The sequence below is a fragment of the Asterias rubens genome, chromosome 3 (genome assembly GCF_902459465.1).
Source record: "Asterias rubens chromosome 3, eAstRub1.3, whole genome shotgun sequence".
Taxonomy (NCBI): domain Eukaryota; kingdom Metazoa; phylum Echinodermata; class Asteroidea; order Forcipulatida; family Asteriidae; genus Asterias; species Asterias rubens.
The window spans coordinates 3,258,779-3,275,488 of record NC_047064.1 but is presented as its reverse complement, the minus strand read 5'-3'; the positions used below and the strand labels follow the sequence as shown (position 1 = coordinate 3,275,488).

At 38.9% G+C, this 16,710-nt stretch overlaps 1 protein-coding gene across 1 annotated transcript in view; it reads left to right on the top strand.

Annotated features, from left to right (window-relative positions):
- LOC117288262 (unconventional myosin-Ia-like) overlaps positions 1-16,710 on the top strand; it is a 36,909-nt gene that overhangs the window by 4,002 nt on the left and 16,197 nt on the right. Inside the window, exons 2-10 of the mRNA XM_033769048.1 lie at positions 4,958-5,186; positions 10,037-10,152; positions 11,035-11,129; positions 12,647-12,751; positions 13,371-13,417; positions 14,622-14,685; positions 14,962-15,060; positions 15,871-15,977; positions 16,413-16,560. Of these exons, the coding sequence (XP_033624939.1) occupies positions 5,049-5,186; positions 10,037-10,152; positions 11,035-11,129; positions 12,647-12,751; positions 13,371-13,417; positions 14,622-14,685; positions 14,962-15,060; positions 15,871-15,977; positions 16,413-16,560 (919 nt within the window). The 5' untranslated portion in view covers positions 4,958-5,048. The remainder of the gene's footprint in view (positions 1-4,957; positions 5,187-10,036; positions 10,153-11,034; positions 11,130-12,646; positions 12,752-13,370; positions 13,418-14,621; positions 14,686-14,961; positions 15,061-15,870; positions 15,978-16,412; positions 16,561-16,710) is intronic.

Here is a 16,710-nt window from a genome sequence, read left to right as displayed (position 1 = left end):
GGCCAAAAGTTTAGACCCCCTGTCTTCCAACGTATTTGAATTCTAAAAATAATTGCACTTGAATGAGGTTAAAGCATGTCAAGAGGGTGAGAGAGTGGCATTTAATCATTTTTTAACGTGAGGTTAGAGATTTAAAATTTGTCACAAGTGGAAAATTGAGTGCATCACAAAAGAAGGAATTTGACCCTGGAGCCCCTCTTTAAAAGCCCCTTGGCATGAGTACTCCGAAACTTTATTTGACCTTCCTCTATGGTTTTGACCTTGTCACATGCTGTAGCGCTAACCCTGGGAAAACTCCGCAGAATCTTGAGGCTAAAAGTGAGAGATGGAGGTTAACCATTCTTATTATAGCTCTATGATGGGGGTTAACATTAAACAGAGTATGTAGGAATAAAAGACTTCTAGCTAGAAGTCTTTTATTATTTTAGTGAGAAATTACCTCTATCTAAAAAACTATGTTACTTTGAGGGAGCCATTTCCCACAATGTTTTATACTATCAACAGCTCTCTAATGCTAGTTACCAAGTCAGTTTTTAAGTTAATATTTGTTTTGAGTAGTTACCAAACGTGTACCTTCCCTTTAAGATTAATCTTGGAGTAGTAAGCAACGAATCAATATAAAAATGTTTAAAGGAATAAGACAGCACAACACAAGTTGCCATGGTGACAGTGCAACCTCTCAAAAGGATTTTTTATTCTTAATCTTGGACTTGCTGTTCTTGACAACAGTTGTATTTAATGTGTAAATGATTAGAAAACATCAGATAGGCCTAAAACACGTACATACATATATGTAGCTCTAGACAATTGTTCACCGTCTGAACATGAACACTATATTAAACTAGGTCTACATATAGGCCTACTGTACATGTGTAGAAATGTACTTATTTGGTTTGTGACATCAATGTTATCTAAAAATAGACACAGACAAACAAATTCCCCATTTTCCTTGCAAAAAATGAACCCAGGTTGCCCCAGTTTTATTGTGAAATTACCATGGGTGCAGGTGCCAGACAGTATTTTATTGACCTAATTAATGTGTAGATGGTGTTTGCACACAATACATCATGGGTGTAGGGCTTCATTATTTTGCAGGTCTGGAAAATTACACAGAGGCCATGGGTGGTCTCTGTTGCCTCTGGTCTTGGCCTTGGTCTTGGCCCAGTTTACCATGGACTTTCAGAGATTCCACTAGAAGTGCCCAATCTTTGCAAATTGAAAATTTCCTTGCCCTCTGAAAGCTAAAATTCCAGGCCTTGCATTGTGCATGTTTTGACTGTGTAATCTGTTTTCAATACATTGTACAGAAGCTTGGTGCTACTGGAATGCACAATTTGTATGACAATTGGGGATATTCTACTATTTCCTGTTGAGGTGCATTCAGGAAGCCATTCATAACCTGACTTTATGTAACCCTCTTTATTTGTGGGAATTCTGTCTATAAATAAACAATATCCGAGAACTCTCTTGAGTCAGTGAGCAAAGTTTTGAATGAAGGAAATGTTTAAATTGTGGCTGATTTACATACAATTTCCAATGTATTTTTGCACATTTGTACAGTGTGTTGAAAGTTGTGACAGGAAATGTGCAATAAATGGTACGCCCTTTGTGCCAGCTGTCACTTGTTTGTTTTTCTAATGTCCAGTTGATGGTGCCAAGCCAAGTTACCAAATGTTGGAAATGTATTCTCATGAAAAAAACACAAAAAACACCACAGTGGTTTATCCTTATTAAATTGTAATAATTAATTTAATAACAGATCTATCTGATTACAGCTGTTTTGAAGGGCGTTAAAATCCTAGATCCATACACACGCTGTGTAATATCCAGTGTTTATGAATGTGACGTCATTTTGTATTGAGTCACTGTTTGATGTTGACCACACCTTTGTGTGGTTGGACATCCAAATCTGATGTCATGATTGGAAACGATGAACATGTACTTTTTATGTGGGTACAGGAGTTTCACCATCATCAAAGAATATTTGTATACTTGCAGCCTAAGGTTCAACCTTTGCTCTTGTGTGGTTCAATGAATAAAAAGGGGTGGGGATTAGAAGAGTTTTTGATGAAATGATCTAGGGCTTAATAATTTGAAAATCTAGACCACTGTGATTGAACAAAACGAATTGCCCAGATATTTGGCCAAGGTTGGTTTTGTTGAAAAAATGTGTTAAGAGCCGACTGTTAAGCTTGTGTGCTTTTTAGGTGTAGAGTATGTTTGTGATATATTGCATTGTTTGTAGTATTTGTGTTGGAAATAGTTTTGATCAATCAACCAGTTGGAGTCCTTGTTGGTTTCTTTACCTGCCTCTGGTGACCCTGGTTGGAATGCCACCTCAGTCAGACCCGAACCTAGCACTGTAGCCCTACATACATGAAGTGTGCAAAGCACCTGTAGACCTTGTTTCTGCACATTGGTCTTTAGGTTAACCATGGAGGTAGAAATGAAAGGACTTTTTAGGTCCGAAAACTTCAGGGGGGATTAAGTTTGTTTGGATAAACAGATAAATGGTTGGATAAGTAGACAACAGTCTTTTGAGAATTAAACTTATTTTGGATTGGTAACCCTGGTTTATATGCATTTGTGAGTTTTTTTTTGTTCCAACTGTTTGACAGTTTACCAGTAGTCTATGGTTGGAGGAAGGAAGTGTTTGTTATCAGGGGAAACAATGAAAGATAACACAAGGCTGAGTTATTCTACCAATGAAAACACTAGTTTACTGATAAAACACTGTGTCCTTGTACGTGTAAAGTGCAAATTGTGCATTTTGTAAAACATGTTGAGTTTTTTTACAATCTTGGCCTTAAGGTGTTCTAAGTGTTCAAATAACAAATTGTGGGCCATATTTTTGGTGGTTGAATCAAATCAATAAAGGCCAATTTATACAGTAAGATGAACATGTTTTGTGTACTTCTGGTTGGTGAGTGGACATACAGGTCAGGGATTAGCAAATCAATTATTACAGGAAGTTATTGATTTGGGTTGAATTTGTGGGTCTGTCACTTATTATGAGTGGGAGTGTGGCTGGTCAGTGAGCCTGTGATTGCAGGCTTGTATTGATGGATGATGACGCCTGTATGCTTCGTTTTTGAAAGGGGAAGGGCACCACGGCATTTTCTCATTGGTAAAGGGCACCCTATGAGGAAATTGTTAATTTGTGATGGAGCATTTCAAGGGCACCAAGGCAACGCCCAGGGGGCATACATGCGGGGGTAATCGCATACGTTGCCTCTCCGTGAAGTATCAGGCCTGGATGGTGATTGGTGACGGTGGTCGTATAACTCTGATGGATGATGGATAGGCCGAGAAATCTTCACGAACAAAAACTAATCGAGAGTTGTGGGGCTACCAGGCCTCAAAATAACCCAAGGCTCCCAGAGCAATTGCCAGGGTGCCCTGTGCTTTTGCTGTTGTTCCTTAAGGGATGTTGTATAGGTACACTAACACAGTTAGGTATATTATGTATGTCTTGCGGCTAGTGATTAGTTTGTTTTGTTTGTTTTGAGGGAGGATGGTCTGATATATATGCAATCATTATTGTTTGATACGCATCTGGTGATAACATAAGTATTTACTGACAGACAACTGCAATAGGCTAAACATGATGGATCAAAGAAAGGGGTGTGAACTTTGCATAGAGTAGGTCAATAGACTTGAAGTGCCCCTTGGTTTGTACAGAGACAGTAAACGTATGCAGTATGCATAACGTACAAATAATGTACTTGAGTACTTGATATAGTATGATGTGTATAAAGTCAGAGCTGGGGTGACAGGCCTGAATGCTTCGCCTTAGGAAGGGCAAAGGCACCAAGACATTTCTGCTTAGTAAAGGGCACCCTGTATGAGGAAATTGAAAATTCTACTGAAGCATTTTAAGGGCGCCAAGGCAATGACCATGGGGCACCTAGACGGTCGCCTTTGTTGCCTCCATGAAGAATCTGGCCTGGGGTGGGATTGGGGGATCCAAGATATCGCGGGGATTGTAGCTTAAATTTTTATAAACACAATCTAAGAATGATTCTCATCCAAATGCAGCGTTGGTGTCTGTGATGACATCAAAATACTGTGCACATTTCCCTTGTTTTGACTTATGTGGGTAAATCATACAAAAACATTGTGAAAATTATCATTACTACAATACATTTACATACTGTAGGTCAGCTTAAGAAACCTTGACAATAGAGTGGCAAGCAGGCCAATAATAAAACAATGTTTATGTTACATTCATGTACAAAATTAAGCTTTGTATCATTTTGAAGAGAACAATTCTTTAACAACTCACCTTTAGTCTTTCATACCAAACAAAACCTACACAAGGATTTTACTTCCTGATTTAATACACTGAGATTTGGTTTGATACATTGAGATTTTCAAACAAATGCTCATTGTAGGGTTGTTTTTATTTCATTTTGTGTAAAAGACGCACAAAAGCTCTGATCTACATGAACATGTACAGGTTTCACCCTAAACTTTGTTAATGACTGGGCCAGTCGTTAAAAATGTGGCCAAAAATACTAGTTAGCTTGTCATTTTAGTAGTCCGCCAACTTTTTCACTGGTCTACATCTATTATTTCAGATGTAATAGGGAAGCTTTTCAACACTGAACTAGTCGGCCGAACCACTTTGAGAGATTTCTGACTGGTCCTCATGTGTTTTAACTGCTATTTTGCCAGCGGACCACTGTTTAAATTTATATAAGGGAGAACGCTGACACCTGCCCCTTCTTTAAGAAAGGCGATACATTTGAGTTGAAACTTTTTAATGAGGCTCAAAGAAGAAATTAATTTAAAGTAGCATTAAGTGTTTTGAGTAATAAAATTTAATTTGTTTTGGGCTGAACAACAACAAAATACTAGAGCAGGATTCGCATCTGCGACGACCCGGTTAATGTTCCAGTGCTCTACCAACTCTAGTGGTCTTATTTTTAATACAATTTGTCTTGTTTTCACACAGGTCTGACCACAACAAGGCGCTCAACCATAAAGTCCCTTACCGACAATCTGTAGCCTGGGTCTGTTGAGGAGGGTGAACCTCACGACCAAAAATGGCGCGAGAGAACGGACACTCGAAGACCATCCTTGATGACATGGTCGGCGTTGGAGACTGCGTACTCCTTGATCCTGTCACTGAAGATGCCTTTATTGATAATCTCAAGCTGCGGTTTGATGCTCAAGATATCTATGTGAGTGTGAGGGCTAGAAATAGTGGTTTTAAGGGATACTAAAAGGCACTGCTGTTGATTTCACCAAACTCTTCCCAACTTAGGATTAATGTTAGGACTTAGGACGAGTTATGTTCCGTAACAATAGATGTTAGGACCCATTGAACCCATCCCAGGTCGAAATTCCAGTTGAACCTAGTTAAACTGGGTTTAACTGGAACTAGTTGAAACCAGTTGATAAACTAGTTAAACACAGTTAAAACCAGTTGGTTTAATATGGAAAATGGACAGAAACCAACTGGTTTATAATTTCAACCTAGTTGAACACAAGTTAAACCTAGTCCAAACCAGTTGGTTAATATGGAAAATGGATGAGTTTGGTCACTTTCCAGTTGAACCAGTTGACCCCAGTTAACTAGGTTCAACTGGAATTTTGACCTGGGATGCTACATGTGTAATTGGGGACGCTACATGTGTAATTGGGGACAAGCCACTCGTCCTAACTCAAGATTCATGAAATCGGCTGCAGGACACCTTTGGTTCATGTGAGGGTCAAAGACCAGTATTCTGTATGCATAAAATACATGCCCCTTTGCAGGAAACTACCTTTTAAAAACCAAATCCCGCACGCATTAAACTTGATATGGTCGGGACCAACTTGGTACCGGATGTTCAAAGACTCAGAAAGTCTAACTGTGTGTAGCCAGTTCATCAGTGTGTCCATTTAAATCCATAATGCTCAACGTCACTTTAGCATCTGAGTCTGCATTAGATAACATGTACTCAATCACTCATGAATAACTCTTATCAATACCATGCACTTAAAATCACAAATCAATTTGTGCGAAGTGCTGATCCCTTGGATATTGAAGTCGGCAGACTGTGGGATAGTGCTACAGTCCATATCATTGGCAAAATGACGGTAATTGCTAGTCGAAACGTTGAGACCAATTTCAGAGCTGACTCCGTGGTAGTGCAGTTGATCACGATCCTGTAAGCTAAAGTAGTAGTCCCAGCCTAATTTCTATACCATCCACCCGTGTAATAGTTAAACAGCAGGATAGTTCTTTTTAGAACTGTAAAGTCTCCCGAACCCCCGATTATCTACTCCGCGGTAGTAGAATAAAGAAAGACAGTTCTCTAAACACAAACTCTACCTGGCAAGTAGATACACACTATGGTGTTACCGCAAACCAAATATACAACATGTACAATGTATGTCAATACATGCCTAAAGAGAGGTGGCGGTAGAGAACATACAAATGATTTTGAATTTCCAGGCCCTGTGTTTTTTCCCCAGAATCGCTTAGGGAATCCTAGTAAACTGTACATTTGACTGACCTGCACAAATTGTTGTTTATCAACCACAATTTGCGTGTATCAGTATGCAATCTACGCGCACATTTGTGCATATTGGCACGCAATTTGTGCATATCTGGGTGCAATTCGTAGGTATTTGCCTGTTGCGTTAGCTTGTGCATGGGGCGAACCCTGCTGTTGATTTTTTGTGCAATATTTTCTCATCAAATAAATCAAACATAACAGAATCTTAACAGTGGACAGATTCAAAGTTCATGTGAAAACACTGTATCTTTTTCATATTATGTTTTTGCCAATAAATCATTATTACATAACATGTGTACCTACACATGTACATTGTACATTGTACATGTATGAATGTCGATAAATTCACATACCAAAGAAGCATTGAGGTGACTGGCCCACAGACATCTTGGCATGACCCAGTGAATAAGTGAAATAGTTCAATCTCATCTCATGTATTATTTATGTTAAATTTATGGAAAAAGAGCGGTACATTATTGATCAAACTTTATTGATCCAAAGTCTTGCATAATTGCTATGTGATTTCTTCCTACACCAGCCTATCCAGCCATCACTTCTAAGGTTTAATGCCTATTATAGTACACCATGTTGGGAGATCAATATGGTGTACCGTGAACACATTGTACATCTGTCTGTCAGACACACCTCACTGTATAAAGTTATGAGTTCAACAATCTACGCTGATACATGATGCGTTCACCACATGAGATCTTATTGCAGGGCGGCACAGTGCGTCTATCATTCAAAACATTAGACTGTGCAAGTCTCAAGTGTATTGGATCATTGTGACCCTTTAAAGTGCACGAGTTTGTTTCCTTCGCACGTGTTAAAACAGAATTGATATTTTGTCTGAAAACAAACTACTTATTGTATACTTTGGAGTTTGAATTGAATTTCTTTTGGGAAGATGTATTGGTTCTGAGAAGAACTTGGTTCTGAGAAGAACTTGGTTCTGAGAAGAACCTGGTTCTGAGAAGAACCAGGGTTGAGATGTAGAGTAGAGTATGGACTGGTTCTGGTTCTCTTTCTAAATGCTACTGAAGCTTTAATAGCAATAGTCTAGCTGAAGACGGTCAGAGTGCACTGTTCAAATCTTGTGCTCTCTACATTATCTTATGTCTTGAATTACACAACAGTCACAGAGGCCATGGCCTTCATTCCCTTGTCTTGACCTTGGTGCTCGTGCCCCTATAGACTTCAGTATTTTACAATACAATTAATATCAAAGTCTTATATAGCACACGTATCTACCTAACAAGGCACTCAAGGCACTGAGTATATACAAACTTTCAGAAAGATAGGTAATTGCAGTCATGAATTTTGAGATCCAATTATTTTGCACCTTATAAGGGTTTACAAGGTGCTCGGCGCATACAGCAGCCACAGCCAGGAACACCGGGGCGAACCCCTTCTCTTTTCGAAAAGTGCACTGGGTTCATTTACATGCGTTACACAACTCATGGGACCAACGGCTTTACGTCCCATCCGAAGGAGGAAGCAATTTTTAAGTGTCTTGCTTAAGGACACAAGTGTCACGGCTGGGGATGCGAACCCACACTCTGCTGATCAGAAACACCAGAGTTTGAATTCGGTGCTCTTAAAGGAACACGTTGCCTTGGATCGGTCGAGTTGGTCTTTGAAAAGCGTTTTGTGACCGTTTATTATAAAATGCATATGGTTAGAAAGATGATGTAAAATTAGAATACAATGATCCACACAAATATGCCTCGAAATCGCGTGGTTTTCTTTTTACCTCGTCCTATATCACGGTCGGCCATTTATGGGAGTCAAAATTTTGACTCCCATAAATGGCCGACCGTGATGGTTCGCGACGTAAAAAGAAATCCGTGCAATTTTGAGAGATACTTGTGTGGATCATTATATTCTACTTTTAAAACATCTTTCTAACCATATACATTTCATAACAAACGGTTACAAATGCTTTTTATAGACCAACTCGTCCGATCCAAGGCAACGTGTTCCTTTAACCGCTCGGCCCGACACTTCCATTATTACACTTTGCGATATGGGAATGGCCTTGCTTTCTCAAAGATGAAGTTCCAGCAGCCGATTTCACGAAACGCTAGGATTAATCCTATCTAGAGTTAGGACGAGTAACCAGTCTTAACTTAGGATGGATTCAATGCGTCCAAACGTCTTTGGATACCGACCTTAACTCGTCCTAGGTCCTAAGATTAATCCTAAGTTAGGAAGAGTTTGGTGTAATCGACGGCTGGCCTGTGACATCTCAACGAGGGTTTATCTCAGAATAAATACCAGTTTTTTCCCTTGAAAGATTTATTTACTTGGTTGTTACTCCCCCAAACCTACTTCTTTTTTTTACTTCCTAAACCATTCAAATCGTCAAATCTAATTACGAATGTACATGTAATCATGTACCAAGTGACATTAAAACGGAAATAGATTCCCGATCAAGACAAGGATTGAGTTATGTAGTTACAGCTGAATAAAATACACTTCATTTCCTGAGTAAGAGACTTGCCCTTGGCATTGCTTACAGTCGCTTTACTATCTTAACATTAAAGGAACATGTTGCCTTGGATGCTTACAGTAGCTTTACTAGCTTAACATTAAAGGAACATGTTGCCTTGGATCGGACGAGTTGGTCAATAAAAAGCGTTTGTAACCGTTTGTTATGAAATGCAATATAGGTAGAAAGATGTTGTAAAAGTAGAATACAATGATCCACACAAATATGCCTCAAAATTGCGTGGTTTTCCTTTTACCCCGTCGAACACGGTCGGCCATTTATGGGAGTCAATTTTATGGGACTCCCATAAATGGCCGACCGTGTTTTTTCGCAAAGTAAAAGGAAAACCACGCAGTTACGAGGCAAACTTGTGTGGATCATTGTATTCTGCTTTTGAAACATCTTTCTAACCACGCATTTCGTAACAAACGGTTACAAATGCATTTTTATAGACCAACTCGTCCGATCCAAGGCAACGTCTTCCTTTAAAGTAGGGTTATATATAAGTTATCACACAAGTGCATGTGTTATAACGAATTTATCTTCCAGTCTCATGTGCAACGCGCAAAGTTTACAATTTCAGAACGTTATTTTGCGACGAACAGCATGTACGTGCACAAAGTTTAGAATGTGATTTTTGCACTGTCCGTATGTGGAACGTGACGCATTGACACTCACAATACCAGTGTGCAATATAAAAACTGGGAGTAGGTTATAGCTTTTTATACCACCCTCCAGTTCGAGCATCTGATCGGTGGATTAGCGATAATGGTTTTTGTCAGCCTAACGCTTATTTATTGACCAAATTGTAAAGAAAAATACAATAAAAGTCACATGTGAAATTTAGGTCGACAGCCCAAATCAGTGGATTGTAGCCCTCACCCTGTCATCGTGAAGTGATGAACCGGATTTGTGATGTTAGGCGATATCTCATAAAATAAAAATGATTAAAATCTCACTATGAAATGCAAATTTATTCAACCCTCTAGTTGCAAATATTCACCATTTCGGTTAATCTCGATTGTTTTGCTTTCAGACCTACATCGGGAGCGTAGTCGTCTCCGTCAATCCATACAAGAAGCTTCCGTTGTACACCATCAACAAGATCCAAGAGTACCGAGGAATGAATCTTTATGAATTGCCTCCTCACATGTAAGTAGCTAGGAAGTGTCATTGAACTTTAGAGGGTGCTTTCAGAACAACACAAATAGAATGAGAGCGTACGCCTGCTGTTGGGGAAATATAGTCGGCTCATTATGCGATAGCATATGAAAACACCTTGACATTGGATCAAGCATACCACCATAATCAGAGTCCAGTAGTTTGGGTATTGAGTTACTTACTGAGGACTGCACTACTTAACTGATTATGCTTTAGGTGGGATCCAGCATACCACCATAATCAGAGTCCAGTAGTTTGGGTGTAGAGTTACTGAATGGTCTGGAATGAGGATTGCACTAGTAAACTGGTCTTGTTTTACATGGGATTAGGTGTATGGCCATAATCAGAGTCCAACAGTTTGGGTGTAGAGTTACTGTATGGGACTGCACAGGTGAACTGATTAAATGCTTCACATGGGATCATGCATGCCACCATAATCAGAGTCCAGTAGTTTGGGTGTAGAGTTACCACTTAGCTGATTTTTGTTAGAGTGATGAAGGATTCTAGATATTAATCACCCATTAGATTTGGGGCTAATGATGTCCACAGTGTTAGTGTGCTTTCTTTAATACAAATAGGGAATGTGTCAGAGAAATCATGTTGGTTCAGTGGTTTCTTACCATACCTTTCACCTCTGTGGACCTCGGTTCGAGGCCAACCTCAGACCTGAAGTCTTGCTTGTAGATTGGGTTTTCAGTCCCTACATGAGCGCATGGGTCCCCCCCCCCTCCCCCATTTTCCTCCTACATCTAAAACTCGGCAGTTCCTCTTCATTCTGAGCATTATTGACGTGTAATAAAATAAAATAAAATAAAATAAAATAAAGACATACCCAATGTTGCTTATACTATTTTGTATTCTTTGTATGCTCAGATATGCAATAGCAGACGATGCGTACCGTGATATGCGAGACAAAAACAGGGACCAGTGTGTGATCATCTCAGGAGAAAGTGGGGCCGGAAAAACAGGTTAGAGAGATACCACATCTATCAACAGTTGATGAAGAATATTGTTATACAAATAATTATTGGATGCATTAGAGTGCATTGTTGCATAATATAATCACAATGGCCAAATCGGGACTATTCCTTTGCACCATGTTCACAAGACAAAGCCGCCTAAAATGGAAAAGCCAGATTTCAGTGAGTGAGTGTACTCTCAAAAATGCATGAATGAAGTGCAGTTAATATATTTTTTACATTTTGGAGGTTTGCGTGTCACAGCAATAAAAAAAAAAAATAATAATAATAATAATAATAATAACCCGTTTTTATATAGCGCTTTTCACACCCGGAGGGCGTCCCAAAGCGCTTCACATTATTACCCCTGGTCACTGGGCCTTAAATCACTCCTTAAACCATCTCAACTCCCTGGTGGGGAGTATGCAGCCTGTGCAACATTAATAATAATAAAATGACAAAATCAAGTATGACTGTCACCAATCAAATGAAATGACAAGGTTCTCTATGTGTGGTTATACTTGTACACTTTTTTATGTGATTGACTTGTCGACTTTTCAAAGATTTTAATTTGCCCTACTCAATGACATCACATGCATAAGGTATATATATCTTGCCAACATTTCGTGAAGTGTTTTAAAGTTATATTGTTCTTTATATACCTCACATATAGAATCCTCTAATCTGATTGGTTAAAAAGGGAGTCATGGAAATAGCTATGCCCGCTTTTTCTTTCAAGATGACGTCATATTGACTATGCCCGGGGCATAGTCAATCGACTATATGCCCGCCCTGGAAAATAATGGATCCGTCTCAACACACTGTATTCCTACATGTAGGTTGCGCAAGTGTTTGATGCGTTGTATACGTTCGCCGTGTCGCGGCGCGAACTACATGAACAATAGCTGTGACCTTTATTCGCAGACGACCTTTCAACGTAGTTGTTTGTGTCGGAAATTTAGTTGTTTGTGTTCATGCCAAACTGGCAACGTAAAATGGCTGAAGCAAGATTTCATCTACATCAACAGAAACATCAGGTTGATTCATGTGGTTGTTAATGAGCTTTAGATAGTCTTCAAAGTTTTTAACGGCGTATTTTATCAGAGCTGCTTTGTGCTTTTGCTGTCGGCGGCATCTATTCTCTCGTACTTGGATTGTTATCCAGTGGTGTTGGATTGGTATATTTTATCCGTGAATGCGAAATGAAAAACACGAAGCAATATTTTGGTAAGTTATTACACTTTATACATTTCAAAATCAAGGCCCAGTTCATGAAATCTTTTAACCAATCAGATTAGAAGAATCTATATTATTTGGTATGTAAAAGTAATATTGACTGCTTAATATTCGGGGAACAGTTGAAATTATAGGCCCTCGGTGATGTCAAAACCATGACTATGCCCTCAGCTTCGCTTCAGGCATAGTCATGGTTTTGACATCACCTTGGGCCTATAATTTCAACTGTGCCCCTCATAGCAGTCAATATTTCCATACTATAATTTTGTGAAATCTTATTGTAATCACAGAGGCCAGTAAGGTGGTGATGCAGTACGTGGCAGCCGTTTGTGGGAAAGGCAATGATGTAGATATAGTAAAGGAGCAACTCTTACAAAGTAACCCAGTACTAGAAGGTAACCTTACCCCCCTCCATCGATCTTGCTGTGCCATTTCCCCATAGCTTGTGCTGCTTGCTTATAGACGATGTGACCTATGTTTACATTCAAACCGCCCTCTGTTGACAAAACACTATATACGTCATGTTTCGCCGGGCACTGAGTTGCGTGGTCATAGTAAGATTGCGTACACTTTCTAGCTGGCTGCCAAAACACAAAGGTTTTGCCCGGCGGTATGCGCGCGAATCATGTTATGGTTTTCGTGTGACGTCAGAGGTCACATCGTCTATATAACCCTAGTATTGCCCAATGTATGGTTGCCCACAAAAGAGGCATGATGTCAAAGAGCAACTGGTCCACTGTCATTCATCTTTGATCTTGCGACATGTCTAATTGTATGCAATTAAGGGTGACTGTTTAAGAACATGATTGTTTTTACGAATCAAATCAAATACTAGGCGGACCTACAAGCACCATACAAGAACTCACAAGTTTTAACAAGCATGTGCGCAAAGCAGACATTTTAGAGAGCAAATCAGCATTGTTTTATCAGTCCTGTGATGGCAACCTTGTTCCCAGTTGTGTTTGATCTCGCCAGGCAATTATGTGAATATTTTCTTTGTTTTATTTTTTACAGCTTTTGGCAATGCAAAGACGAACAGGAACGATAATTCTTCAAGATTTGTAAGTACATCTACGTACAAAATAAATAAATACAAATCTGTTACTCTACATCATTTAGAACCGTATAGCTCGCTGATCTTAAATCATGATGCAATTATCATCAAGATTGGTTTAAATGCCACTTTAGGTTTGTTATGCCATTGTAAAATTTGATGTATTATTTCATACATTTGAATGAATGAATCAATTTTTTCTTTCAAAAGATGCGATTCTTGTTGTTGTTAAAAGGAAATTTTGTGGTTTGCTTTTGCTAAAATAATGTGAATTCCTTAATACTACAATATACTAGGCCCAAAGGGATAATATAGTTGTTACCAACATAAAATGATAAAGTATAACATTTCAAATACATCACAAAAATATGATGAATTATTTTCATCAGTAACTGACATCGGAGATAACTGAACGTCGTTTTATGAAGTGCAACATTCCTGACATGTATGGTATTCCATTGACTAACCTCTTTCCCAGATGGTATCAGGGTTTTCCCTAACTGGTATCCAATCCTTCGAATTACCGGTGCATGTAATGAGAGATGCTGTCTGGGTGTCCTTCATCATATCCTTATTCAATTACAGTATGACATGATGGGGATATACCCAACCCCCGGCATAGCACAGATATCTCTTGCATTTCTCTGTGAATTTCTTTTTACACTTCAGAGCTTTTATAAGGATTTTAAATCCCCAGGTAATTCCTGGGGATTTGCAAGGGGGGGGGGGGTGGAATAATGAGCTTGTGTGAATTTTAAGCAGGGGTTATATTGCCCACTCCATGTCCTACAAAAATTACAGGAAATGGAAAAGACTGAAGCAATACAGAGCTAATAAAGGAAATCAATGTTTTGTCAGGGGTTGCATTCACTAAAACTGTATACACTGCAGGGCTGTATGCTTCGTTTTTGAAAGGACAAGGGCATCAAGGCATTTTCTTCTTGGTAAAGGGCACCCTATGATGAAATTGCAAATTTGTACTGGAGCATTTCAAGGGCACCAAGGCAATGACCAGGGGACACGGAGGCAATCGCCTTCGTTGCCTCCGTGAAGTATCAGGCCTGACACTGTATATCGACCCCCCACCCCCACAACCCCCTAGTATTTAGAATATTTGTCTGCTCAGTTATTATTTTTATTTGGTGATGTCTTTAAAAGGGTTCCTTTGAGAAAGTCATTTGCTATGGACTGATTTATATCTCCTGATACAGGGTAAATACATGGACATAGAGTTTGACTACAAAGGTGACCCTATTGGCGGTGTCATCACAAACTGTGAGTAATTTAAGATAGATGAGTATAGTTTAAAATAGCATGTTTGGGTTGTATGAATAAAAAGTAGTAAATACTGACAAGTACTAGCAAAAAGTAAAAACATCAACTTCCAAGTAGAAGCATTTAGTAAAAAAGCATCTTCAAAATGCCGTATGAATAAACTTATTATTTTACTGCAAAGTATTCACCTTAATGCTTTGGAGTTCTGTATAGTTGCTGTTTGAGCCAGTTGTGTCTTGGACTGTGTGATAAAAAGATGTCTTGTTATTTCAACAGATCTACTAGAGAAGTCTCGAGTCGTCGTACAGAGCAAGGGAGAGAGGAATTTCCACATGTTCTACCAGCTGTTAGAGGGCGCACCGCAAGTATTACTAGGTAAATAATATGGAGATTCATGAGTAATATTTTGGGTTTAAAATAAAAGCCAGATGGACCTTGTGCTACAGAATGCAGGGATGAGAAATGTCAGACTTTTTTGTCAGCAGTGACTCTTACCCCTTGGAATGGGAGAAAGTAGTTGGGAATTGAAAAATTGTCACACGTCAGCATCCGGCTGCATGTACGTACAGTAATAATTTCCCCAGTATGGGGTAATAAAGTTCTTATCTTATCAACTGCTGCAGTGCTTCTCACTAAGTAAGCTTTTATGGCCATTGGTTTTGGTAGTATTTACCAATCTATGACCATGGCCCAATTTCATAGAGCTGCTAAGCACAAAAATTTGCTTAGCATGAAATTTCTTTTTCGATAACACAGGATTACCAAACAAATTTCCATTTGTTGCATATTGTATTCAGCTGTTGTTTGTTATCCTGAAAATCGTGTGGAAATTTGGTTGGTAACCCTGTTTTCATCAAGGAAGAAATTTCATCCTTAGCAAATTGTTGTGCTTAGCAGCTCTATGAAATTGGGCCCATACATTAAATGATTGTGTGACTTGAAATGTCAGTAATTTTCACATTATGCTGTTGAGTTTTAAAAGGGCCCTCATAAGGAGAAATTACACACAAATGAGACAGACTTTCATACAATATTTGATTTATGGTATTCAAAATTTGAAACTCCTTTTGGAAAGGATTTCAAATTGACACTCCATCAGTGATGCTATTAGGCATGCAGTATTAGCTTGATAATTTTGAATGAATTGTATTGTTCATGATTGTTTTCTTTACTGTTTTGGAACAGACGAGTTGGAGTTGGAACGAGACCTTTCACATTATCACTTCCTGGGGAGGAATAATTCTGGAAAATCAAGCAATATCAACGACAAAGAGAATTTCTCAGTTACACAAGTAAGTAAGAACAGTCCTGTTCTTCACTCAGTCCCTTCTTTCTCACACCCTACTTCCTATCCATCCTCCCTCTACCCCACTCAAACCTGTTCTCCTTGTTTCTTTGCCCTCGACCATTTGTCCCTTCTTCTATAAAGAACTCCACATGACACCTCATACGTTTTTTAAAGCTTGCTTCTCTCTCAATACATGGTTCTCACAATTGACACAATCTGCAGCTTTTTGAAAGTGTTGAGTGCGTTCCGGTCCTATCCATGCATCCTGCATAAATCTTATACCATCGAAATGTATTTCATGGTCACACTTGGTCATGCTCTCATATTATGATTTGCTTGCACACATCTCCACTAGGATTTCACTCTTTCCTCTTTAAACAAAGGTAATACCATATACTACATGTACATAATCATTACTGCTATTTATCATTTCTTGTAGAAAGCAATGCAGATCATTGGATTCACAGATGAAGAGATCTTAGCTATATATCAGCTTCTAGCAAGTGTCCTCAAGCTAGGCAACATGGAGTTTAAAGCCTACATCACTATGAATGGTACAGAGGGAGTCAAAATTACTAATCAAGATGGTGAGCTGCTTATCATTTTCGTATAACTATCTAAAATATTTGCTAAGCACAGACAAATCTTGCTGAAGTGAACCAAGTTATCTTGACCTTGTACTATTAAAAAGCTTAATTGCACTAGGCAGAAAAGAATCCTTAAACCTGTTGGTCTTT